This window comes from Hippoglossus stenolepis, chromosome 14, assembly GCF_022539355.2.
Source record: "Hippoglossus stenolepis isolate QCI-W04-F060 chromosome 14, HSTE1.2, whole genome shotgun sequence".
NCBI classification, from domain to species: domain Eukaryota; kingdom Metazoa; phylum Chordata; class Actinopteri; order Pleuronectiformes; family Pleuronectidae; genus Hippoglossus; species Hippoglossus stenolepis.
In genome coordinates, this window is record NC_061496.1 from 22,032,353 (window position 1) to 22,059,302 (window position 26,950).

Sequence of the window (26,950 nt, forward strand, 5' to 3'; positions counted from 1 at the left end):
TAGCCGAGGCTAATGCTGGTTGTCTTCTTCCAGATAGGGGTCATGTGATAGGAGCCTGACGAATCAGCAATCGCTACATTGTGACTGAAAATACCTAATCAGCAGGCGGCTGTGCGAGTCTATGTCAACATGTCCAAACATCTCCATTTCTGCTCGTCCAGACTACAATAGTGTGCCATAGTTTTCAAACTAAAACGGGGCCGGCAGCATTTTTGCAGTTCTGACACTCTGGAATAGTGTGGACCCCAGCAGAGTTTTAAAACGAAATCATAGCATAGTGTGAATAAAGCCTTACTGCTGGTGATGGAGCGGTTGTCCTCGGAGAGCTCGTGGAAGAGCAACATTTCCTGCTGAGCCAGCTCCAAACGCTGCTGCTTGACCAGGTACATCTCCTTCTTGGCTTTGAGGGCCTCCTGGGCCACCACAAGGTACTCCTTCAGCATGCGCTCCTGCTCCTGCCGCCATTGAGTCCGCGGGTTCTCTATCTGGGTGGTCTCTGACAGCAGAACACGACAAAGGTGATTAACAGGCAAATATTTCTGTGAAGACCTGTGATAATAAAAATCTGAAATGCCTGAAAGTGCTGTTGTGGCCTCTTTGAGATAAAACGACTCAGTACACCACATAAGAAAAAATAAAAACACAGGAATCTCAGACTAAAAGACTCTATGCCCAATGTGATGATATTTCTGTATTAAAACACTGAACTCACTGTTGATGTGGTCGATGTAGTAAACTCCCACTTGCTGGTCGTAAACTTCCTCCCACCCGAGAGGCAGTTCATCTCCAACACAGTCTGCAAACGTCAGTGGTTTAGTGATCCTGAAATGATTTAAAATCAATTGAGTGCAACAGTAACCCCAAGGAATGAACATCTCCACTTTAATATCAGCCTCACAAATAAAAAAGTATGTGCAACATAATGCTTTCCCTGACTGGGACTCAAAACTCGCCCTTTCTTTTTCATCGTAGTGGAACCATCATCATTATCTTCATCAATATTAATCAAAGATAATAGCACCCATAAAAACTATGATGTAGTACTGATAATTAAACTATACAGCATCAGTGGATTTACAGGAAGACAGTTGGAATCTACTAAATTCTTCTTATTATACAGAGCCGTGGTTTCCCGTTTCCCACATTATGTCATTTTCCTTGTTAGCGCTCTGCTGTGCCTCATTTGTCATGTTTATAATAGATGTTTTCTATGCTAATCAAGGAGAAAGAAGCAAAAAGCAAACATTTGTTCTAAACAGTATTTCTTCTGGACCTGCTTTTGTTTCACAGCACAAACTCAAACAAGGAACGAGGCCTAAAACCTTGAATGACGAATAACTTATGTTTATGCAATTTCTGAAATGGATTAAAACGCTTATCTCCTATTCCAACACGTGTGACATACAATTTCTTGTGCTTTTAATACCCCAATAAATTGTCAGTTATCATTAGAAATATACTGGTCGCACGAAAATAAACTTACTGCAGCAAAAAAGTAGCAAATAAAACAATGAGCAGATAAAGAAAAAGAGATACAAACTAAAAAAATTGATAAAAAATAGATAATATAATAGAAAATGTAACATGCTGGGACAGAGCTTCGTGACTGTCAGATTCACAAGGTTAAAAGATTTTCATCTCAGTGCTGCTCAAGGAAGAACCACATCAGGTGGTCAGGACACCAACCTGTCCATAGATTTTAAAGATAAATTAAGTGTTCACACTTACTAAACTGAGAATTTATATTATTAATACCCATAGGGACTTGCACGGGACATTTAAAGTATGAATGAAAACAAACCCTGAATTATTCTACTACACTTTGACTTCAACTGTCACACAAAGCAGGATCCTAGACCATCTGGATAATATGGCCAAAAATTCCATTAAGATAAAATGTTCAGTCAATATCAATAATTATCACGATAAATATCACATTAATATTATTTCTTTTAAGTTTAAAGACTGATTTTTGCTCCTGAGTGAAAGTTGTGGTTTTAAACTCTTATTTATGAGCAGAGAACGACAAACACTTGATAAACAGCAAAACATTTTGAAAAACTGAGGTCGATCAATAACGTGTTATACCTACTCACTGTGCAAAATGCATATTGATGAAAATTATATTGATATAAAGGTAAACCGACAAGCTGGATAGTTAGCCTAATGTTAGCTTAGCAGACTAACAGCAACTGCCATAACGTTTTGACTATAGTGTGATCAGTGGTTAAGTGAGGTTAAACTATATTAATATCAAATTTTTCAATATATAAATTTGTAGATTAAACTTAAACATTTTTCATCCAATACATCCATGATTTAAACTGTTTTTTCTCAAGTGCAGCCGTTCTGTTGTAACTGTTGCTCTCTCCTGTGAAGGGCAGATAATCTCATAAATCAAACTCATATATAAAGTCTGTTCAGATTTAAATTTGGTCACAGGGAAATTCTTGAAAATGTTATTTGCTGTGCCAAAGCTTGAATTTGCCAGGTGAACTTGTAACGTGTAATGATTAATAAACCACTTGTGTGGTTGTGTGGATGCAGGACTCATCAGCACACACTATGTCAGGCTATAACATTGACTATGACAGGGCAGCGCTTATGACATCAGGCTGACACATAACTAGCTCTACTAATCTCCACATATCAGTGAGCTGTGAACCAGTGGGTCCACTGGCCGCACTGTCTGATTACCATCAATCAACGCAGAAAAAAAGGGTGGAAGGTGCAGGGGCAGTGACCCTGTCCTCAACAGTATGCTCACAATGCAGACAGTGCACGAGGCCTGATCCTGGTGAGCTATTGCATACAATGAGGGGATGGCCCCAAGAGAGTAGCTGAGGTATTCTGCAGCACATTCCTCAGGAGACAGACGCAGCGGCAGCAGCTCTGCTCTCCGGACACGCTCAGGACAAACTTCCCTCCATCTCGCCGAACGCCGAACGCCAAATGCCACTAACACTAGAAACACAGAACATGTTCCTCCTCTCTCGAAACACTCAGAAAGGCCTTTCTAAGCACTTTCCATGCCATTAGGATGTACTGAACAGAGTCTTGGCTGATGATGAATCACATAGGCTCGTAAAAAAAAAAGGCCTTCAACAATGCCTCAAATTCAATAAACTCCCTTTGCATTTCACACATTTTTGGAAAGTTCCAAAGGCTACAACACTGACCTGCAGTGTTGCATGTAAGGCGTGACCTTAATTCAAGACTATTTCCATCCACCATGGAGATCATGTTGTCACCGATGTTTGTTTGTTAGCCCCACCAAGGAGGTTATGTTTTCATTTAAGTCTGTTTGTTTGTTAGCAAGAGAACACAAAAACTGCTGGACAGATTACTACCAACCTTGGGAGAGAGAGAGCAGGGAAAACATGCGGGAGGACTCAAGCCTCCGTCCATGGTGCACAAACTCAACCAGGTGAGAAATTAGGGCGCCCAAAACCATTTTCTATTTTTCAGGATATAATGCCTATCTTCATGTAAGAACCTTTGACATATGTTTGACACGGATGGAGGTATTGTGAGAGAATCCACAGACTGAGATATTGTGGTACATCAATTAATGATTAGATAAGTTTTAATACATTCTCTCACTGAATTAGATCAAATACTGTAGAGGATATATTCCCCAATGACAGGACACATTCATAGAGGTTATATGAATGGGTCGTGTTATGTGAGCGACCTTAATTTGCCTTATAGTTATGGTAAGTAAAAGAGATTTCAGAACTGCAAAAAATATTGTTACCTCAGCCAAGGAGGTTATGCTTTCAGCCCTGTCCATTGGTTGGTTATTTTGGTGTGTTTGTTTGTGTGTCAGCAGGATTTTGCAAAAACTACTGAATGGATTTCCACAAAGGATGGGACCTGGACCGAGCAAGAAACCACTGAATTTTGGGGTGGATCCAGATAAAGGAGCAGATCCATTTCCTGTGTTTTTAGTTTTCACCAAGTTGACAGGGAATAACTCATGTATCTTGATGAATATGAGCAATTTGGTGCAGATCATACCAAAAATCTGGATCTAGTGAATTTAAATGTTGTTTTCCCGAGGGCAGCCATTCTAGCTTTTGCAACAAACTGATTAATAACATGGTCTTTTGGTTTCTTTTAGGATCCATTACAGTCATCTTGGGGAACCACTTTTTGTCTCATCATTTCTCTCTAGCTCTACAGCTCTACGTCACACAGCCCTTCTTTCTAGAAAAGCACTGATAATGACCCCAACAAAGAACCTCATATTCCCCCAAAAACGATTTGTTTATACAAGCAAAGATTGAGCGCACACGTCCGCAGACGGTCAGCAGCTTGGTGACAGTGAGTAAAAAGGATTCTCACATGAGCCCTGTGCAGCCAAGCACAAGGACAAGGCAAACACCAGCACACTCCCCGCCTTCTCTGGCTTCAAGTGTTTGTTTAAAGTAAACATACGTCCCGACACTACATGCATTTGTAAATACTTAAAAAACACTTAGAGCAGGCAGCTACACCTTTGTTGTTGGTTTTTATGTAAATAATGACTAAAGGTGAAGAATTATAGCTGTATACAGGAGTTCTGACATATATTTGATTGAGCTAACATGGTTTTAAAAATACAGAGGGGAGACCACAAAGAAAACTGTGGAAGTGACGTCAGTGGGAGTTTAGTCCTGAACTGCTCTTTGACCTCTCCAGGGACAGAGAGGGAGAGACACAGGGAAAAACATGTCCTCTTGCAGATCTGAATCCCAATATGTGAATGTTTGGTTTGTTATGCAGTCTTGTGACAGCAGCCTCTGTTGTTCCGAGTCATGTCTTGGGAGACTCTGACTGCTGCACAGCACAGCAGACTCGCGGAGAGGAGGATACACAGCAGCACAGAGCAGGAGAGGAGGGATCTGACACACAGTTAGAGAGCGAGGAGGACGCCGCCAAATTATCGTAAAACTACAAGGAGTCACACTTGGTTTACGAGTGTTTTTGATGGAACCCTTTGAACTGTATGAAATCTGCCCTCTGCAGAAAAGCATAACTAATTTTTACGATCATTTCCATCAACCAGTGTTTTCCCTGAGAGCGGCTCGGAGAGAAAGATAATCATGTCACACTCCTGTTAGACCTGACACAGTGGCCCTGAACTGTCTGTCAACAATATTTATTTCCCCAACTGAGTTTAATGCACATCTTACACCGCTAGAGATGTTCTGATACTAGCATCCTAAATGCCTCTGATACTGCCAAAAAAGTTGGGTCGGAAATCTTTGAGTAAGCAAATCTATGTATCCATCCAATAACACGTTTTTGGAACACATTAGTTTACATTAAATAAATGTTTAACTTTGCCGCTCCAAACCAACATCTCAGCTCTGCTATGTAAGGCATAAAACTAATTTCTATGATAACTCTATTGCTGTAAGATTATGATGGAGCTCCTACAGAATTACTGTAAGTCTGCAGCAGGTGCTGGCAGTGACTGTTACGGAGTTTTCAGCTCTGCTGGCAGCATGGTCCTCTGGATGAGACGTCAGTCTGTGGCTCGGTTGGTCCACCACTTTGGTCCAGACTGAAATATCTCAAGAACTGTTGGACAGACATTCGTGATTCCTCGAAATGAGTGGTAAAAACTTTGGTCATCCCTTGATTATTGATTTAGCAACAGTCCAGTTGTTTGTCATAAACCATCTGGTCATCTGGTTTATGACCAGATGCTTTCAGAATTAATGACACTGCCAGAATACTTTCATTTATATGCTGTAATGCAAAGTACAATATATTTAAATTTGTGATAAATACATGGTATTAATATGATCTGTTAATTGATTGAGCCTCTCTGCCAATAGTAAATGAATTTGGTTTATAATAAGAGCTGAAGTTTTGATGTACAATTTTACACAGACTCTCCAGTATCCTCTTCCAGTATGAAAGGAAACAGAAAATGAGACAGATATCTTAAATAGACCAACAGAATGACAAGTATGTTCAGCTGTGGAGGACTGAAATGCTGCTGGGCCTTTTTGTGTCTCGCAACTTCCCAGCAAAAATATATTTAGTTGTCAAAGACATTCGCTAATTCTAGAATAATTTGTGCCATCCTGAATTGTCCCAGAGGATATTTCTATCTGTAGCCGACCCCCCCACCCCTTCGCCTGGCGACGGGCGGCTGCATTGGAAAGGCATGTGAAACTGGAGTCTTGGACCTTGTCTGGTCTGGTCATCCCAAGCAGGCCTTTGTTTCTCAACCACAACAATTAAGATGTGCCAAAAAACATATTTTGTCAAAATAATATTCATTGTTACATTCAATTACAGAAGCTGAGTTTTCATTCTCTGGATATGGGTTACTATGCTTCAGCTTGCCCACAATGAGCTCACTAAGAAGTGACAGCCACATGTTTTGAAGCTCCCAACACAAATCTAAGACGCTCCTGCTGCTGCTGCTGCTGCTGCTGTCTTTCATACAGTTCAGTCAGTTCAAATCAAATTAAGATTGTTGTCCATTACACCACCAAATGTGTTAATTTAGACGAGTAGTCACCACAGGCCAAAGCAAGATTCCCAGCGAAGGAGTTCACATGGGATGACTTTTTTGACACTGGTGTTTAACAGTGTGATTGTTCACTGTATAAATAAACCAAACACTGGAGTGATAAACCACCAGATAGAGTCAACCACGTCGGAAGACTGCGAAGGGCTGCACGCCTCAAAAGGAATCGACAAACTCATCCAGCCACTGAGAGTCTTTTATCGCTCCAGTAAACCAGCTGCTGAGGTCTACAAATAAGAATTGAGGCTTGACCTCTGGATGACAAGCATTGCACATGAGACCGAAAAAACAACAAATGTGATGACGCCGACAACAGTGTTGTAGGCAGGCATGAGGCAAGAACAGAAAAATCTGCATGTTCCCATTTTAACTCCAATATGCACCACAAACGTCACCTGTTTTCCTTCCCATAATGTTAGCTCCTCTGAGGAGCGGACAACACACACACACACACACACACACACACACACACACACACACACACACACACACACACACACACACACACACACACACACACACACACACACACACACACACACACACACACACACACACACACACACACACACACACACAGAGAGAGAGAGAAAAACAGGCCACTGTTGTTGGCCTAAAAATTCCTTTCTGTGTTAAAAAAGAAATGTGAAAACAACTTTGGGAGGAATGTCATTTATGTCCAGCCTCTCTGAGGGCCTGGTGCTGCGTTTCAGACCGAGGCCTGAAGCAGCTGACGGACTGACAGACGGTCAGACACCCGCTTCTCCCATTATGTGCTGAATCTTATAGAAATAGGTCTCTATAAGTAGACCACCATCCCTGTCTCGGTTCACATTTAGACAGCGTCTCGACACATGGGAAGGGCCCGTCTTATCAGGAGCAGTGCAGAGCTGGGTCCAAAAGTAAAACTGTCATGGCAGCAGGGGTAAATGGGCTGAAAGAAAAGTCATGCATGAGTAATTTCAAATTATTACTAAAATAAAATAACTAGAATGGCATTCAAAAGAGCGCATACCTCCGTCAAGGCTAAACAGTCCCTTTGAATTCAATAAAGCAAAGAACACACACTCAGAGATTACAGCCCCCTAAACATATCTGATGTTTTTCATCAAGATTCACTAATAATTGTCTGAGAAATTAATGAAAATGTTGGAAAATCCTGGATCTGCCCCCGGATCCAAACCAAATTTTCCCTGACCCATACCACATCCTCCCACCAAGTTTCATGGTAATCTGTCAGGTAGTGTCAGTTTAATCCTTCTAACAAACAGACAAATGCAGATGAAAACATAGCCTTGTTGGCGGAGTATTCTTCAAATGTAAAAGAGCCATTTTGAGAAACACTTATGGCACATATACTACTCACCATGAAAGCCAGAGTAGCATCTTGACCATAACCATTTTTAATAAAAAATATAAGAACGTTGCTTAATGCAAAGCTCTAACACTAGCCTATTTAAAAATTCTCCTTTCTCCTTCTCCCTCATGCCTGTACAGTAAAGCTTAGCTTAGTTAAGAATAATGAATGAAAACAGGGGGAAACTGCTGTTCGAGTGCCAAGCCAAAGGAAGTAGCCTAGCCCATAATGTGTTCATTACTAGTGTTTAACATCAAATTGTACAAATTGTTGTTTTCTTTGCCCTAGAATGGGCCCTTTACATGTAAAAACTTTATATTTACATCGGGAGTAGCTTCTCTCTCCGGAGGCTGCCATGTTTTTTACAGTAGCCCAGACTTGACAAACTAAACACCTTTTGAGTTTTTATGACAACTGAAGGCTGCCACAGGTTCTCTTTCGTGAGGTGAGAGGTATTCAGCTGCAAAATGCAACTTCACCACTAGATGTCAAAAAATTCTACACACTGAACCTTTAAGTATCTATAACTCAATGCTGGTGTATAAACAGTCAATGACTGAGAATTAACACGTGCAGGGTATTTTAACAGAAAGATTTATAAACTATTAAACTAATTACCTCCGCCAAGGAGGTAGTGTATTCATTGATGTTTGTTTGTTTGTTAGATAGTTAGCAGAATTACGCAAACAACTACAGGAGGAATTACCACAAAACATGGTGAAAGGATGTGGTATGGGTCAGGAAAGAACTCATTCAGTGTTAGTGCAGATCCGGATCAGGAATTCGCCCATCCAGGAATTACTTTCCTCACTTTTTGTGTTCTTCAATATTCACATTGATTTCTCAGAGAATAGTTCATGCACCTTGATGAAACATATCAGGCTTATTAAGGGGACTGATATTTATGATATTTAGGTACAATTTGGTGCAGATACAAATAAAAATCTGGATCAAAATGTGATTTCACAAGGGGACTGTTGGGCCTAGGTGGAGGTCTGCACACTACTGAGTGCCATTCTAGTTGTTGACAAATGCTCTACATTGATAAACACTTAAAATGTCCACAAATCAGTCATAATTATTGTAATTTGTATACATGTGAGTGTTTATGCTGTATATTGTTAAATAAATGCTAAATAAGTTGAAAGGGAAGTCATTTTAAAAAATGAGCAAACTAAACTACAAGAAAAGATGAAAAGCTGCTGAATTAGAGTGTATTTATACCAAGAAGAAGGAACGTACAGAAATGTACACAGCTTACCGGAAGCACCCGTCTTGTCAACAATAGTTGGAAAAAACTCAAAACAAAACAATGGTGGCCTCAAGCTCGAGGTTGCTCCGCTGAGTTAGGCATGTCCTGTTTAGGTAGCATTCTTCACAATATACACATAAAACACAAGCAAATGACATCGTCTGACTGCTGACTACAGCTGCATCAGCTCCGTCAACACACAGAACTGATGCAAAGCAGCCTCAGAGCATTTAGAAAGTGTTTTAATTGGTATGAATCATCCAGAAACACAGGTTATCAGCTGGATGAACTGGACACGAGAGGGAGTCACGCCTGTAACACTAACTGCTGCAGGAAAGTGGTTTGACTTTCATTAAAGGGAGCTAGGTGAAAGCTGAAGACAAGCACATTGTCTGCTCGTGAAAAAGAACACAGAAAACACATACGGCAAAATGACACCGGATCAAGCAATGGCATGTTCGCAACCTCCCCCCACCAAAAGACAAAAAAGAGCCATCATAATGAAAACACTGGGGGAAGCAAAATAACAGCGGGGTTCAGCGCATGTGAATAACCTTTCGGTGCTGGAAACACAGCTCACCCTTTCCAGAATAATTGAATTTGGTGTGCTTTGTGACCAAGTATAAAGGCCTCCCTTTGCTGAGCGGCAGGCCGGCCATGACTGTTGCATAACAGAGCTAATAAAGGAGGCCTACAGGGCCCAGGATGGAGAGGAGGAGGCAGACACGTGGGAACTGCCTCCCTTCTGCTGCTTTGTCTGGGGCCGCGAGCGAGCAGAGCCCCTGGGGCATTAGCGTAGGCATGCCTAACATAACGCTCATTCCACTGTAACAAAAAAGCCCCACAGAGCAGCTCGGCTTATCTGCAGGAGCTGGCAGGGCCGCCCCGAGCTGGTCAGGGTATCCACCGTCCTCGAAGACATGTTCATCAGCGAGGGTGAACGAAAACGAGGACGGGTGGATGGAGACGGTTTACAAAAAGAAATGTTTTAAGAGCTTTATTCTACCCTACATTTCTTCTTTAAAGTTATGTCACGTCGGATTAAAGATAAACACAAGATTCTGCTCTTCTGCATTGGTGCCAGCCATGTGTTGACCGATAGATGCTCCACAGCATTTCACACACCCATCTAATTTCTCACTACACGCTGTCATCTAACCAAAACAGCTCCATCCAGCCCCTCTCCTGCCTGCAGACGCCGATGAACCAGCAGCAGCAAACTTGAACTCTGGCCGATATGGAGCGCCGTTACACCATTTCATGTTCATCACTGACAATCATGTTGCAGCTCAATGGCTCTTGTGTTTTAGAGATCAGGCAATAATTCATCGCCAAGTTGACTCTCTGGGGCTCAGCGGAGACAGACTTCGCTGTAGGGTGTGCGGACACGTCAGGTCACGGAATGGTAGTACCTGAGGTTTTTCAAATCAGGAGTTGAAGGGGAGCTCCTGAGGCAGCTGTTCCTCTTCATACACAGACCACATTATGGCCAAAATATGACAGTTTGATCCCTGCCAAATAAGGCTAGTTTTACACTGGTTATGTCATAGTCTCCAACACAAAATACCATGGTCCAACAAACACTGACAGGGCAACATTTTCCAACTGATCCACAGGCTTTAACTGCTTGAAATTAATATTTGTAATTGTTGATGCCCATTTTTTTTAGCAATAATACCACAAAATGTGAATATTTGTGGTATGACAGTAAAGTGTTGGTCTGACATTACAAGATATTTGAAAATGTGATCTTGGGTTTCGGGGAATGCCAATCAGCATTTAAAAAATATTTTCTAGAGCTCGACCTATGTGGATTTTTGGAGGCTGATGGTATTAATAACAGTGAGTGACAGGTACACGAACCAGAGCGTGAGAGAGAGAACTGCATTGCATGCTACTTATGGGTAACACACAACTGCAGCTGTAACTATGAGGTCCGACTGTCTGCATGGACAGTAACAGCTTTATGGATGATGGCACGAGTACATGAGCGAGCACACAGACATACAATGCAGTAACGGAGCAAAACACCAAATTAGAGATCACATGTTGTTATGAGAAGTGTAACAGGCTTTTTTTGATTCATGACAAAACTGTGGCAGGACAGAATATGGTGGTATTGTAAGAAGATCACCTCAGTCCTCACTGGTATTTAAATATCACTGGCCACAGTGCCTGTCTACATTTGGTTCATTTTTCTGATGCCATGCAAACACATCTGAGGAATCTAATCCCAATGACTTTGTGTCTTCTCTCAAGTCTCTGTGGAGCAGTACGTCATGCCAGGTTGAAGCCAGTTACTCATGATAATTCTATCCTATTATAACATATGGTCGATACCAGACAACAATCCTTCACCTGTAAGCCTTTGATTTGTGTTGTACTAAAACAGAGCAGCTATCACAATGTGCCTTGACGAGGACAAGTATGAGACCGTTAAGACCATTAATGCATTTATCGCTCTTCTTGTGCCATCCCCATCGTGCTCAAGAGTCGTCCGAACAGTCCATTTAATTGCAGTGGATGAAGGAACTACTGTACATTTGCGCAGCAAGGCGGACTGAATAACTGACACCTTTTTGTATCCGTTGGATGTTAGCAGAAAGCCATCTTTTACTGCCGTGCAGTAACGTGATCTATAGGAAAGTCAGTATCAGGTGGTGACAGACATTCCTCTGACCGAGATTTACCTATAAATCACTGAGCGGTGAGCAGCACCAGAATAAATGCTGAGAATGTTCTTTTGTCATGCAAACATAAAACCCCACAGTTCCCCCTTCAAACGCTGACGACTGCTATCAGCTTCACCCAACAATGGTTAATCAACTTGCTGGGAGGAGGGGGCCTTGAAGGAAATCAGGTTTCTCTTATCTAGATTACATGCAGCTACTACATTCCTACTGTTGGAGCCGACTGCAAGAAAGCTGCTTTAAAATGTGCTGTGTGCAGCAACAAGCAGACTGGTTTACTCGGGGAGATGGAAACTCTCACTGCACTGGTGTCCCCGCTCCATACTTGGGAGTGTTGTTTTTGTGGATTTCTGCCTTTTCCCCTCTTAATGCAGCCGAGTTCAAATAATTCCCAGTAATCTCACAGAGTCGGCTCCGAATGCCTGATTGAGCCTGTTTCTGGGCTGCTGATATCCCAGTCCCCCACAAAAAGCACATCCTTGCAGCTTTTCCCAGTGGCCCAGCGAGCATTCCTCGCATTTTTCCACAAAGATTTCTGGGAGTTGGAGTTTATCGCCTGTGCTACACTCTCCATTCTCAAATGCAGCCTGAGACTCACACACACCGAGGGTCATTTTGAGAGGATTTTTGTGGCAGAATGGAGCAGAGACTTCAGAGATGTGTTAGGGCTCCAGGGTGTGTGTGTGTGTGTGTGTGTGTGTGTGTGAAGGAAAGGGGAGCTGGGTAACAATAGGTCTCTGTGTTAGGTGTGTGTGAACCAGGAATGTTTCAGGTCACTGGAAGTCATAAATCTGCAGAGCTCCGTGATGAGTGTGGATCACTGAGGTCTGCAGACATTTAGGTTTCCTCTCTCATGGAGGAGAGAGGCATGAGGAAACCCAGGTGAGCGGTGTTAGTACAGTGAGCTGATCAGACCCATCCTCTGACACACAACAAACCGGAAAGACCGAGGGCTGCTGTCTAACCCCGTGTCATTGCTACACGGGAGGAAAACTGTGATATTTCAGGGTTAAAGGGGAGACATGTTGGGACAGTGGTGGCTGGGGCAGCTGCACGGTGGGTGACCGTGGGCGTCACGTCCCGTGTTTGCATGGGAACTTGTTGAGGAGGTGGGGAGGCCTCGATCATCTGCTGCCAGATCTCAGCTGATTCATCGGTGGTGGCTCCATGATCCACAACAGCCCTGGAAACTAAACTCAACTAAACTGGTTCCTTCACTTGTAGCCGGCCCCCTCCCTCCCTGCAGCCGCCCTGACATCTCCTCCTCCAGCCTTGCGGTGTTTTAGTGAGGGGGGGGGGGGGTCTTGTTGTATTAACCTTACTCGGTGTGTATGTGTGTGTGTGTGTGTGTGATCCCACTACTCCCGGGCCTCACGTACCTATCTCTGGGGTCAATCCACGAAGTTTGCCGGGTGTTGTGGTCGATGAAAAACACTCTGCCATCGTAATCCCGGGCTTCCTCCCAGCCCGCGGGCAGCGGCAGCTCCGAGCTCTCTCTCCGCTTACCGCCGCTGACCCACGGCATAGCGTCGGGATGGTGAGAGGGCACGAGCCCCCTGCCCTGCTGTGTAGTCCCCCCGAGGAAAAGAGAAAGAGTCGCTCCTCTCTTCACCGCATTACAACCGACTCCGCCTCGACGCACTTGTCCGCTCAACAAAAACAGAACTTTCTGCCGAGCTCGTGCGCTGAAAAGTTCCGCCGGAGGTACATCCACTTTTCTCCCGACAAACCCCCCGAAAAACCAGTCTCACGGCACCGCGGCGCTCTCACGGTCCTCGGTCCTCCATGTTCGCCTCCTCCTCCATACTTCATTCCTCCGTGTCCATATTCGGGAAGAGCGGATTTGCATAAGTGGTCGGACGTACGACACAGCAGCTCCGTCCAATGGCGACGAGTCACAGCTCCACGGCTTCATTACACTTTAATACCATGTTTAATACACAGTCACTGCCGTGTTTAAATCTGACACATGTCACACGCTGCAGGTTTAATGCTGTGGTTCACTTATTGAACCTCAACCTGTGGATCCACTTGATTTAACCAACCACACAGTATATATAAGATGAGTGGTGTTTGAGACTGAAACAGGTTCAGCAGTTTAAACATGTCAAACTTTAATTTAGACCATTAAAGCTGATACAGTGGTTTAATCATGACTGCAGGGTTGTATCAGCGGCACAGCAGCGCCACCTGGTGTCCACCACAGACTCAACTGCGTTTGCACCGCAGCCAGGTTGTTTTCAAAGTGTTCACTGTGTGGCAGTGGCGGTCCTAAGATTTTTCTAAATCAGGGGGCTGTAAAGGGGCCACAGTTTACACAGAGGGGCCAATGATATGTCTAACATTCTTGCACAATTCCTGCTTCATTAAGGTGAACTGAATGCCGGGGCTGCGTCTTTCGGAGGAGGTGGTCTACGCGGCCCACAAAGACCGCCTCCTTCGTGAGTCGCGAAGGCAGAACCGAAATAAGAGGGTCTGGTGTACAGTAAAGAGAGAGGGGGGAGGACATGCCAGGGAAATACAGCACGGTACAAGGTACCTGGGCTGCCGCTGCAAAATGAATGTAGCGGAAACCAGACAGCTCATGAATGCACGCATTGGGGAAAGTATTAACCGAATTAACCGATATCAGCAAGATTAAGTAAAGGAATTTATGACCATCCTCACACATTACTGTATATGCCACTACTTATTATGTATATTGTATATTACATTATATCTGTACAGGAGAATAGTGCCTGTCTTAATCCACACACTCCCTTCTCTCTCTAAGCATAACCAAAGGTCAGGTTATAGATAAAGGGCCAACTAGACATTGTAGTGACTACGTTGAGGGACTTTCATATCTAACTCAGATGTGCCAGACAGAGAGGCACCAACTTCAACTTTTTTGCGTATTTCACCAGTGGAAAGACGTAAGGACACAATGTGATTTAGGAATGCATACTTTAGGCTTAACTGTCCAGTAGTATGCGAACACCTACATGTAACATACAGAGTGACAGCAATTCTAGCCTTTCATGGATGTGCTGTTGGAATGGGTGACGCAAGTAGAGGAAGATAAAGGGGGATGCTGTGGGAGACATCTTCAGACTTGGGGATGACAATTGCTCATGTTACTCTGTTAGCGTTTGTTTATTGTTCCACCTTCTGTTCTCCTTGATGCATCAAGTCTACATTAAAACCTTCTGCATAAGACGTCAGATGCTGCCTGAGTTCTCCTTTCACCAGCTTCCAGAAAACTTCAATAACATAGGTGAGAGGTTATAAATGTCGGTTTACGATACATTTTAATTTTAAGTGCCCAGCCCTACTGGTAACAAAGCTGAAGTTGGACATGCTGAGAAAGTTTTAAAGCCCCTTGTTTTGTTTTTTAAACATGTGTATCATTAGCTGTTCGGTTGAGTTAAAGCATGTACTCAAGTATTGGACATCTTGCCGGAACAGAGGAGGAAATAGACACTTTAATAATTGTTACACATGCACTGTGTATGTGTGAGCCAGGATCTTTGTCTCCCTCTATCTGTGACCTGTAGGGACTGCAACAACACTGACCTGGTTTACTGTATTTCCTCACTTGAAGCCTCTGGTGCACTTACAATTCATTGTGACTTGAAAATCCACTGAGGTCGAATTTGTGATTTTGAAAAGTACATTCTTCATGTCTGGGTCACTGTGGAGATGCTCTTCTGAAGTGGAAGGCAGTTTTTTTCTTACTGGTGGAGTTTGGCATTATTCAGCCCCCAGTGCATCAGACACATGCACCGCTGTTGCAGACTCACACCAGAACACCAGACTGCGGGTGTGCATGTGTGCAGCCGAACAAACGTAGAGTCTTTGTCCGGACGTCTCTCCAGTCAGCTGAGCGTTTTCTGCTCCAGAGGAGGAGGAGTTTAGCAGGCTGGGGATTTTATCTGTGCATTTTTGTTTGTGTGTGTGTGTGTGTGTGTGTGTGTGTGTGTGTGTGTGTGTGTGTGTGTGTGTGTGTGTGTGTGTGTGTGTGTGTGTGTGTCTGTGTGGCTGGGAACCAGTTTCTCTCATCACAGCTTTGATCTATAGCCTCCTACGTCCATTTCCCACAGGCTGTGCTGTGTTCATACGAGAGCCACAATAAGCTGCACTGTCGTTTCTCTTTCAGTCACATGCAGCAGGAGGCCTGACTGTGGCACAGCTACACCAAACTGATGAACATGAAAAAAGTCACATTATTATCTTATGAACATATATGAAGAAATCTCAATATTCATGGAGCTGCTTTTATTTGCTTTGCATCACTTTATTTCATGGACAATAAATCAATTAAGAGCCTGGAGCATTTCCACATTGAAGAGTGCACTAACATTAGTGTTTTCATGCACACGTGTAAGACAAAGTCCTCATCACAACACACAGATTAAAATCAGGAGCTTTTATTAAATGTCTGGAGGCAGCTCAGTTCATGAGAAGCTTATCTTGGTCTGGCATTCGTACATAAATAAAAACCTGCCCTCATCGCGCTGTACTACACATGTATATTTGTTTTTTAACCGGTCAATAAAGTTTACATGTGTGTTTGTTTGTTAGTTAGTTAGTTAGCAGGATTACACGAAAACTACTGAATTAATTACCAAGAATTGGTGAAAGGATGTGGTATGGGTCAATCATGAGTCCTTTACATTTTGGTGCAGATCTGGATCAGAGTGTGGATCCAGGAAGTTTGTTAACTTTCCTTAGCATTGTGGGTTTTCAACATTATCCTTGATTTCTCTGAGAATAATTCAAGGATCTTAGTAAGAAAAAAAAAAGTTTTTCAAATTCAGTCATGTTTAGGGGACTGGTATAAGAGTGTGTGCAGTTTGATACAGATCCCAAACAAATTCAGGATCTCGTGGGTACTGTTGGGCCTTGGCGGAGGTAAACACTCTGCCATTCTAGTTTATTTTTGCACTGAATCTTCTGAGTCTCTGAGGACATACAGGATGCAAAAACTGACTTTTTTCATAAAACATAAATATCCTGTCTACACGTAATGACATCCCTTGGGGCCTGCTATCACAGAAAAAAGCATTTGACAATGATCTTGAGGCAGCCCAGTCATCTCTGCCTCTGCTGCCCATTGGCACAGCAGAGGAGCAGAAGGACCACAAAGGGGAGGGCCCGAGCAGGCCCCCCTCTCCTCCCCGCAACGCAGGACGTGTGCTCCTCTGAGTGGGAACTGTTTGTGAAACAGCTCCGAGTTCAGAGACCGAGCAGTCAACTCCAATTATCAGGTACCGTGAGCAGCGTCTGTCCCGGCTGGACATCAACAGGCCTCTCCAGAGAAGAAGGACTCTTGCGGCTCCGTCAAGCGTGGAGGACAGAGAGCGAGGGATGGACACGTGCGCCTGCGCTTTGGAGCTGCTGGGGATGCTGGTCTATGTTGGAGCGTGGCTGTGCGCTTTGGCCACCACTATCTTACCACAGTGGCTGACCATGTCCACCGCCCTGCTGCCTGTGGAGAGCTACGAGCTGGGCCTGTGGGAGACCTGCGTGGTCCAGGATGTCGGGGGCATGGAGTGCCGAGCTTATGACAGCCTGCTGGGCCTCTCCAGTGACATCAAGCTGGCCCGCATCCTCATGTGTGCATCCCTCGTTGTGGGCATGCTGGGAATCCTGGTAGCTATACCTGGACTGTACCTGGTCAACATCTGTAAAGAAGGCAGAGGCTGTCGAACCAAGAGGACTCTGACCACTGTGGGAGGGCTGCTGGGGATGGTCTCTGGAGTGCTGTGTCTGATCCCTGTCTCCTACATGGCCCATTTAGCCGTCATACATTTCTTTGACGATAAAGTACCTGATGTGGTGCCAAGATGGGAGTTTGGAGATGCCCTGTTCTGTGGCTGGGTGGGAGGATTTCTCCTCATAGTGGCCGGGCTGCTCCTGGTCACCTCATGCTGGTGCTCACAGGTGGAGCCTCAGCCGGCGCAGCAGCGACGGTACCAGGTGATGAGTACGGACATTAACTTCAGGAAGCGCACAGAGTACGTTTGAGGGATCGTCCATGATAGATTGACCTGCTTAGAGACTGACAGCACAACACAATCACCCGTAGAACTGCACTTCATTCAAACAGCTTCAAAACAATGATGTTCACATCTGGTTTTACATCACCGCGTAGGAGTTGTTTTGTAAAACTCGGCCTCGTTTCAGCTACTTCCAATGACTCACCTGCACAATCAAACATTAGATTCTAAGACAACCTGCTGTGACCAGTAAAAATGAATATTTTTTTAAAGATATGTTTTATAAGATGCTTTATATTCCCTACTCTGTGACTGCTTCAGAAACTTTCTCCTATCAACACCAGCACAGACAAACGTAGCCTGATTCACAAGAAAGTTTAGCTTTTAAAATGCTGTGATTGTAAGTTATTCTTCATACTAAAACATAGAAGCAGCACATTTTTCATGTGATGATTCATGTAAAGACGTTGTTTCTTGTTTCCATTAAAAATGTAATTTTCTTTGCTCAAGTATTGTATTCTCTGTTTGTTAGTCCTGAAAATGATCAACTCTAAAATCGGTGACATGAAAAAGTTACTTAAGTTTGTCCTCAGTTATGTCAGAGGGGAAAACATGGCTGCTCTTTTAGTCATGTAAACCTATTTTCGGTGTGGAAGCAGCATTTCCCAGTTGCTGTCTTAACAACCAGACGACAAGCCGAGCGGGGGGGGGGCGGTGGCGACTTGAAACAGCCGTCTTGGTTCATCAGGTGTGTCTGCGGCGGTGGAAACGCAGCTTGAGACTAATTCCATCAGATTTCCTGGTCACTCGCTGAGCTAAGCTGTGTTTAATGAATGCTTTAATGGGCAGTGTGTACTGTGAAGAATGCAGAACAGGTTGCCCTTGCGCCTCCCGCTTTGACATAATTACACAGAATTGCCAAGGTCAGAGGGCGCCGCTGCTCCCTGCACTGCAGCACTGTCTGTATCATTTTCACACACACAGGCCCAGTGACATATATGGGGAGGATTTGTAAACCTAATGGTCCTCGTTGTGGTGTTGTGGCTCTTATAGAAGGACGTTAATGAGAGATAATGATGTTAGCATGTCGGGGCCAGAGACATGACCGACTTCACTTATCAGTGCATCTGTCAGGCCTCGCGGAGCCTCTGACGCCACATGGGCTGCAGCGAGGGCCCCGTGTCTCCCAGTGTGAGGGCAGCAGTCAGCAGGGGAGGCAGTGAAAACAACTTCATGATTACTGTGAGACTCCAGTGGCATGAGGAATTATGTCTAAATGCATCCGACTGCAAACAAACAGGGCTGCTCTCAGGGGGCCGATAAGTCAACTGCTCACAGGGACAGGACATATTGTCAGTTCAAACCCTGATAAGATATCACATTCAAGAGGTTGGAAATCACAGTTATGTGAGATCAGTCGTCCACGGCTCAACACGCTCATTAAAGATATGATAACATTCCTGTGCCCTAAAGAAATCCAATGTTTGTTTCTGATGGGGTGTTGAAATGTAAACCCGAATAAAATCCTACCTGAGTGACTGTGGTTATTTTGCCACCATGGCTCCACATGGACATGATGCTGACTGTATAATACATTTGATCTTATCTTGATCTCTGGGGATGATTCAAACTCTGAGGAGGATCAAAGGAACACGTGATGACTTATCGCTCATCTGCCTGGAGCTTTACCACCAATCATCTCTCTTGGATCCAATGAACGATTAATAAAATGTGATCAGTTGGACTAAAATATCGGGTTGTCCATTAACCAGAGGGTTGGTGGTTTGATCACCGGCTCCCCCTGCATTCCAAGTATCCTTAGGCAAGATACTGAACCTCAAATCGCCCCTGACGGCTGTACCGACGGTGTATGAATGCTGTGTGATAGAAATATAGAAGTGCTGTATGAATGTGTGTGTGTGAACAATTGTGTGTGATAAGACTTGAAAAGGATTATATAAATACAGTCCATTTACAATTCAAGGGTAAAACACTGAATACTTTGATCTGACACCTTTAAATGTTTTTTCTAGAAGTGATCACATTCCCTTCTGTCTCAGTCTTCCTCCATTCTAGCCGACAGAGTAGATGACTTGGCAAAACAGATTAGATAAAGCATTGCCAGCTCTGGGTATTATCTGCCTGACATAATATTATCTCCTATCTTATCTCTGGGGTGGTGAAGACAGAGGCGGAGGGATGGACAGAGAATTATTGAAATACTTTTACCCAAAACTCTTATCTGGAGGAATGTTTCTGAATAATATTGAGTTATACTCAATTAGATTCAAGTCAGTGGATGTCCTGTTACAATTTACTGGCACTGTGATAACACGGCTCACCACCGTCTTGATGTGGTCAGACCAGGTCTACCATTCACCCACTTGTGGAACTTGTGTTTTTGACGGAGAGCTGTGCTCGGCTGAAGAGGGTCTTTTGTTCCTTGGCAACAAGCCGCCTCCAGAGAGGTGCAGCGGGCCACTGGGCCACAGTATGTGTTCATGTGTGTGTGTGTGTGTATGCGTGTGTGCTTTGCCTGGCAACAATCACGACTGTGAGGCGGCCCCCTCTCCGTACTCACATGCCTGCTCGCGTCAGCCTCCTACCCAGGTCACATGAGCAGGCCCCCCAGTCAAGCTGACCTGCTGCGATCCCTCCTCACATGGTCACATGGTCATAGTCAGAAGCCCACACCTCAGCAGGTCATGTAGCCGCCCCCGGCCCGTGCGGTAATAAAGCTGATCAGTCATTACAGGAACCTGCAGGTTACTCACTCCACAGAACATTCAGATAATGCTGAAGAGATAAAGTTTATTATGACATCTGCAGATAGGAATCTGTCCCTGGACTCTGGCAACCTCCGTCCAGTTTAGCTGTTAAGTTGTTACACTGACTTAAAATAGATTTCACTAAGAACATGGCAGCAGGGACTCATATCATGTCACACACGATGTTTTATATTACACTACTAATCAAAGCTGCTATACGCATTATTTCTGTATTAATGATGGATGTTTGACAACATGTTTGTGAAAGGTGCCACTTGTGACAGACCCATGAACAGACTGTAGTTCTCTTCAACTCCACACAACATTTTAGCCTCTTTCAGCTCATTGTTTTGTTTTTTCGAGGCCACAGCTTCATTTTTCAGGTTCATTCTCACGGCTCTCATAGTCGTATTTGCCTGTAGCAAGCAACTTCTTTCAGCAAAGAAAACCTCAACCTCCCCAATAACCCTGTCTCACTGAAGCATTTAGAAGCTGTAGAGCTTAACTAAGATAAATATCTTCCCCCATCAGGTGTACAGAAACCCGAAAGCTGATGTTGCTCCATATCTGTAAGACTGTGTAGATTCATTTAAATGACCTGGTTATGTCACAGTTTGTTCTTGCTGCATCCAAGAGGCCAATCAGTTACAAGTCTTGTGTTCTTCACAGCTACAGAGTTTATCTATTCCTTGGTAAACTCTTTCAATAAACGTACTTCTACCAGAAAGCCCTTCTTGATTTTATCTGCATTGTTAATTACCTCTGTCAAGGGGGGTTTGTTTGTTTCCCAGCAGGATTACGTCAAAACTACTCAACCGATTTCCATTCAATTCCGGGAAAGGGTTGGACTTGGAAGATTGTTTTTCACTTTCTTCAACATTGTGGCATTTTTCAACATTTTCTTTGATTTCTCAGGAAATAATCAGTGGATCTTGATGAAAAACATGTGACTGGTTTGGGGGACTGATATTTATGAGTGTGGGAAATTGGGTGCAGATTCAAATATGAGTTTTAATGTGGTTTCATAAGGGGCCTTGATGGAGTTATATTTATTTTATTTAATTTGTTGTCTTGCTTATTGTGAAGCATTTTGTAACTGTGTTTTGAAACGTGCTGTATAAATAAAGTTTATTATTATTATTATAAGTGGATTCATTAGAATGGAGGCAATGCCAGCATTTGAATGTCACATTATCAGTTATTCTTTAATAGTAGTAGTATAATTCAATTAATATTTTTTAGATTATGGTCCCTTAATAAAGAGTAAAGAGACTCTATTATTCCAGGGGAAAATTACACAGCTTTTTTACTGATGTTTCACCTGTTTGTAATAGATGTCATTTAACGCATTCTTTCTGGTCATGCAGTAAATTTTACACATACTGGGAAAGCATTTTTCACTGTTTCTCAGAGGCTTTTGGGAACCTGATCCGCTCATAGCCATTCTTGGAGGAACAAGCTCCCTACCGCTTGCCAATAAGTTTGGAAAAAAGGCTGTTTTGTTTGGAATGGGGATTGCAAAAAAATGTATCCTGCGAGTGTGGAAAATGGAGTCTGTACCCACATGCGATTTATGATTGATAGAGATGTCAAACAAATTACACCTGGAGAGACTGAGATTTTATAATGAAAATAGAGGAGGGGTGTTTGATAAGATATGGGACCCCGTTCTGAAATGTGTTCAGGGCGAGGACTAGTGTGTTATGTTATGTCCGGTGTTAAGCACCTTGCTGTGTATTATCCTTTTATTTTTTCTATGTATAGATACCTTTATACTTAGAGAAAAACTGCTTTGTATTTAATTTGACTATGACTGTGGCTACTGTTATTACCCAAGATGTACTGTGTCTGTTTGTATTATTGCTAAAAAAACATAAACACATATTCAAAAAAAATAATAATAAAAAATTAAAATACAAAGAGTATGAAAATATTTCTGGTTCATTATAAAACATAAAATTAGACAACACAATGGGAAAGACATTATTTTATACACTTTTCCCCAAAATTCTCTCTGAGATATCTGATGCAGTGTTGTAGATACAATCTTTAAGATGTTTTGTGTGTATGGGTTTGAAGGCTGATTGTACAGTGTTGTCATTAAAAAAGGGACTTTGTTGTGTTCCTGCAATCACAAAAAAATAAAATAAAAAGTAAAGCAACAATAATAAGATGTGATCGAGCAGCACTGTGATTTAAATGTGACTTTATGGCATTGTCTGCTCCTGAAGTTGCATGTTTTTTTTCATCATGAGACTTCTTCACTGAGGAATGAAGGATTGTCACTGCTCTGGTTGACTCCATTTGACCTCTGTGCCATGGTTGTTACTGTCCAGGGACCACGGAGCGGGTTGCTGGTGCTTCTGGGGGCCACTGACCTCAGCGTGTGGCGGGCATACTTGTAGGAGAGGAACAGCAGGCCGCTGATGAACATCAGGATGGAGGCAAAGATGCCCACGACGATGGCTGTGCCGACCTGCTGCCTGACAGGAGCCACAGGGAGGTGAAACTCAGGAGGAAAGTCTATGGTGCTGTTGATGAGCACAGAGTTCATGTTCCACACCAGCGGCACCAAGGAGCACGACCCCGTGAACAGATACAGGATCCCTGTCAGTATGAAGACCAGCCTGATGTTCCTTCGATCCACCACTGTGAAGTAGACCATCCTCATGGCCACTGCGCCGCTGATGTTTCCTGCCAGGCCGCAGATCATCGCCAGCGCCATCAGCACCTGAGCCACAGGGATCTCCACTGGAAGAAAAGAGTCTGACATGCTGAGCCTCGGACAGAACTCCATCTGTGGAAGGACGTGTGTGTAGAAACACACCCTCCAGATACCAACCCAGGCCACACCCGAGTTGATGACGGACACATCGTCCACATACCACAGCCGCCACTCGTTGAGGCCGGCTGTGCTCATGGTGAGGATCCACGCCAGAAAGCCTGTGGCCAGGCCCAGGAACTGCAAGTGAGCCGTGTGAGCCAAGTACATCATGGGGTCCAGTGTGACTGCTAATGCTCCGAGAGACTGATCGCAGACTTACACATCATCGACTTCATGCAGCATCACTGGTTTCATCACACCTGATGAGAACAAACATGATCCCCACAACATTAATATACTAGTATTACTTTCAAATGTAAAATAATACTTTTACATGCTGGGTACTAAAGCTTGCAATCTGACAGGAGGAAAGCCGCATCCTTCAACATGTCAGTGGGGGCTGGTATCACAGCAGATACACCTCCGAAAGAACCTTTAAAGGTTTAGTTCACTCAAATAATCAAAACACATACACTATCGTTCAAAAGTTTGGGGTCACTTAGAAATTTCCTTATTTTTCAAAGAAAAGCACTGTTTTTTCAATGAAGATAACATTAAATTAATCAGAAATACACTCTATACATTGTTAATGTGGTAAATGACTATTCTAGGTGGAAACGTCTGGTTTTTAATGAAATATCTACATAGGTGTATAGAGGCCCATTTCCAGCAACTATCACTCCAGTGTTCTAATGGTACATTGTGTTTGCTAATCGCCTTAGAAGACTAATGGATGATTAGAAAACCCTTGAAAACCCTTGTGCAATGATGTTAGCACAGCTGAAAACTGTTTTGCTGGTGAGAGAAGCTATAAAACTGGCCTTCCTTTGAGCTAGTTGAGTATCTGGAGCATCACATTTGTGGGTTCGATTATACTCTCAAAATGGCCAGAAAAAGAGAACTTTCATGTGAAACTCGCCAGTCTATTCTTGTTCTTAGAAATGAAGGCTATTCCATGCGAGAAATTGCGAAGAAACTGAAAATTTCCTACAACGGTGTGTACTACTCCCTTCAGAGAACAGCACAAACGGGCTCTAACCAGAGTAGAAAGAGAAGTGGGAGGCCCCGGTGCACAACTCAGCAAGAAGACAAGTATATTAGAGTCTCTAGTTTGAGAAATAGACGCCTCACAGGTCCTCAACTGGCAGCTTCTTTAAATGGTACCCGCAAAACGCCAGTGTCAACGTCTACAGTGAAGAGGCAACTCCGGGATGCTGGCCTTCTAGGCAGAGTGGCAAAGAAAAAGCCATATCTGAGACTGGCCAATAAAAAGAAAAGATTGATATGGGCAAAAGAACACAGACATTGGACAGAGGAAGATTGGAAAAAAGTGTTATGGACAGACGAATCAAAGTTTGAGGTGTTTGGATCACACAGAAGAACATTTGTGAGACACAGAACAGGTGAAAAGATGCTGGAAGAGTGCCTGACGCCATCTGTCAAGCATGGTGGAGGTAATGTGATGGTCTGGGGCTGCTTTGGTGCTGGTAAAGTGGGAGATTTGTACAAGGTAAAGGGATTTAAATAAGGAAGGCTATCACTCCATTTTGCAACGCCATGCCATACCCTGTGGACAGCGCTTGATTGGAGCCAATTTCCTCCTACAACAGGACAATGACCCAAAGCACACCTCCAAATTATGCAAGAACTATTTAGGAAGAAGCAGGCAGCTGGTATGCTGTCTGTAATGGAGTGGCCAGCGCAGTCACCAGATCTCAACCCCATTGAGCTGTTGTGGGAGCAGCTTGACCGTATGGTACGCAAGAAGTGCCCATCAAGCCAATCCAACTTGTGGGAGGTGCTTCAGGAAGCGTGGGGTGACATTTCTACAGATTACCTCAACAAATTAACAGCTAGAATGCCAAAGGTCTGCAATGCTGTAATTGCTGCAAATGGAGCATTCTTTGACGAAAGCAAAGTTTGAAGAACAAAATTAATATTTCAAATAAAAATCATTATTTCTAACCTTGTCAATGTCTTGACTATATTTTCTATTCATTTTGCAACTCATGTGATAAATAAAAGTGTGAGTTTTCATGGAAAACACGAAATTGTCTGGGTGACCCCAAACTTTTGAACGGTAGTGTACATCTTCAGGTAACCTCTAACAATTCAATTCAATTCTAATTGTATGTCAAAACATATATTATTTCAAGGCACTTCACATAGTGAGGTGGAAACCTTACAATATTATAGAGAAACTGTTGTCCATTAACCAGAAGAGTCCTGGTTCTCACAACGTGGAAAAACTATTGGGATTGTGAGAACCAGACCTAATGTGGCCATCTGCCTCGACTGGTTGGCGTGAACGGAGAAAAATGGGGGAGAGAGGAGAGCTGGGTGGAAAAGAGGGAGAGAAGAGAGAGAGAAAGGATAATAATAATAATAATATTATTATTATTATTATTATTATTATTATTATTAATAATAATAGAGTAGTATCAGATCTGGATCCTGCTGCTGCAGGAGTTAGAGATACCTGCAGATACATAGACAAGTGAATCATTTTATTATCCATAATTTTGTAATTGTATCTACTGAGGCTTTAGAAAACATCATCAGCTCAATACAATTAACATAAATGGAACTAATCTTCTGAGAGGAAAGTTTTAACGACAGTATTTTTATATAAATGGTTGAACTGATCCTTTAAGATGTGTTTACTAAAGCAGGTGGAGAAAAGTGATGTAATGAAATGTAGATATAATCTAATGAACTGAGGCATTTAAATTTCACTATTATCTGTATATAATATTTACTGTGCGAGGTAGAACTGTATTGTATTCATTGTGCGTATATCTGACATATCTTGGTCACAATTCTCAAAAAATATGGATCATTATCAAACAATTCTTGAAACTTAACATTAACCACTATATCCTTCTTACAGGGTTTAGGAATAAGTTATGTGTTGCAGTTCTTACAGACTGAGTCTGTCCAGACACAGGGTGAATTCATGGTAGCATCATAGTAATTCTGAAAATATTGTGTAAAGGAGACAAACAAATACTATTCAATCTTCTAAAAAAATCGGTATGTACACAGACTTCAGACACTACAGAGATAAGAGACAGTGTTAAGTGCTGCAATGTACTATGACCACAACTGTCATAATAATTATAACTATATAACTAATATAACTGAGGGTTAAGGGCAGAGGATGTCACACCTTGTTAAAGCCCTATGAGACAAATTGTGATTTATGAATATGGGCTATACAAATAAAATTTGATTGATTGATGATTGATAATACAATACAACTTCTGCTGCGTGTGTGGTCATTGTGTGATAATCTGACTGTCTCCATAGTAATTCTTTGCTCAAGCAAAATTAACATGTATAACAATGTTTCAATAATACCGCTCTGTTTGTACAACCACGCCATAATGCCCACATTAAAGTGTGGTCTTTAATTTCCCTTTTTTTTTAAAGAAATTCCTGGCTTTTCATTTACTCAGCTCTAAACAGGTCCTAGAATTCTTTTGGAACAAGGTAGTAAAGCCGACTATGTGATCTGAATAAATTCAGTCTCATATGTAGTTACAT

General features: G+C 43.0%; 3 protein-coding genes across 3 annotated transcripts in view; 1 reads left to right on the plus strand and 2 right to left on the minus strand.

Moving 5' to 3' along the window:
- The window catches only part of wwc3 (WWC family member 3), a 30,640-nt gene extending 16,946 nt beyond the window's left edge, over positions 1-13,694 (minus strand). The window contains exons 1-3 of the mRNA XM_035176660.2: positions 13,211-13,694; positions 713-822; positions 296-496 (exon numbers count right to left, since the gene is read on the minus strand). Coding sequence (XP_035032551.1) covers positions 296-496; positions 713-822; positions 13,211-13,356 — 457 coding nt within the window. The 5' untranslated portion in view covers positions 13,357-13,694. The remainder of the gene's footprint in view (positions 1-295; positions 497-712; positions 823-13,210) is intronic.
- Positions 13,695-16,949: 3,255 nt separating this feature from the next.
- LOC118121206 (putative claudin-24) lies at positions 16,950-18,294 on the plus strand. The gene has a single exon (XM_035176947.2). It carries the CDS (start codon positions 17,181-17,183, stop codon positions 17,838-17,840), a length of 660 nt encoding a protein of 219 aa, XP_035032838.1. The 5' UTR covers positions 16,950-17,180; the 3' UTR covers positions 17,841-18,294.
- A 4,493-nt stretch (positions 18,295-22,787) lies between these two features.
- cldn34a (claudin 34a) lies at positions 22,788-23,575 on the minus strand. Its single transcript, XM_035177094.1, has one exon. The coding sequence runs from the start codon at positions 23,573-23,575 to the stop codon at positions 22,829-22,831; it is 747 nt and encodes a 248-aa protein (XP_035032985.1). The 3' UTR covers positions 22,788-22,828.
- Positions 23,576-26,950: the final 3,375 nt, after the last annotated feature.

Coding starts and splice junctions, on each gene's coding strand:
- LOC118121206 (XM_035176947.2), top strand. CDS start 17,181: ATGGACACGTGCGCCTGCGCTTTGGAGCTGCTGGGGATGCTGGTCTAT.
- cldn34a (XM_035177094.1), bottom strand. CDS start 23,575: ATGATGTACTTGGCTCACACGGCTCACTTGCAGTTCCTGGGCCTGGCC.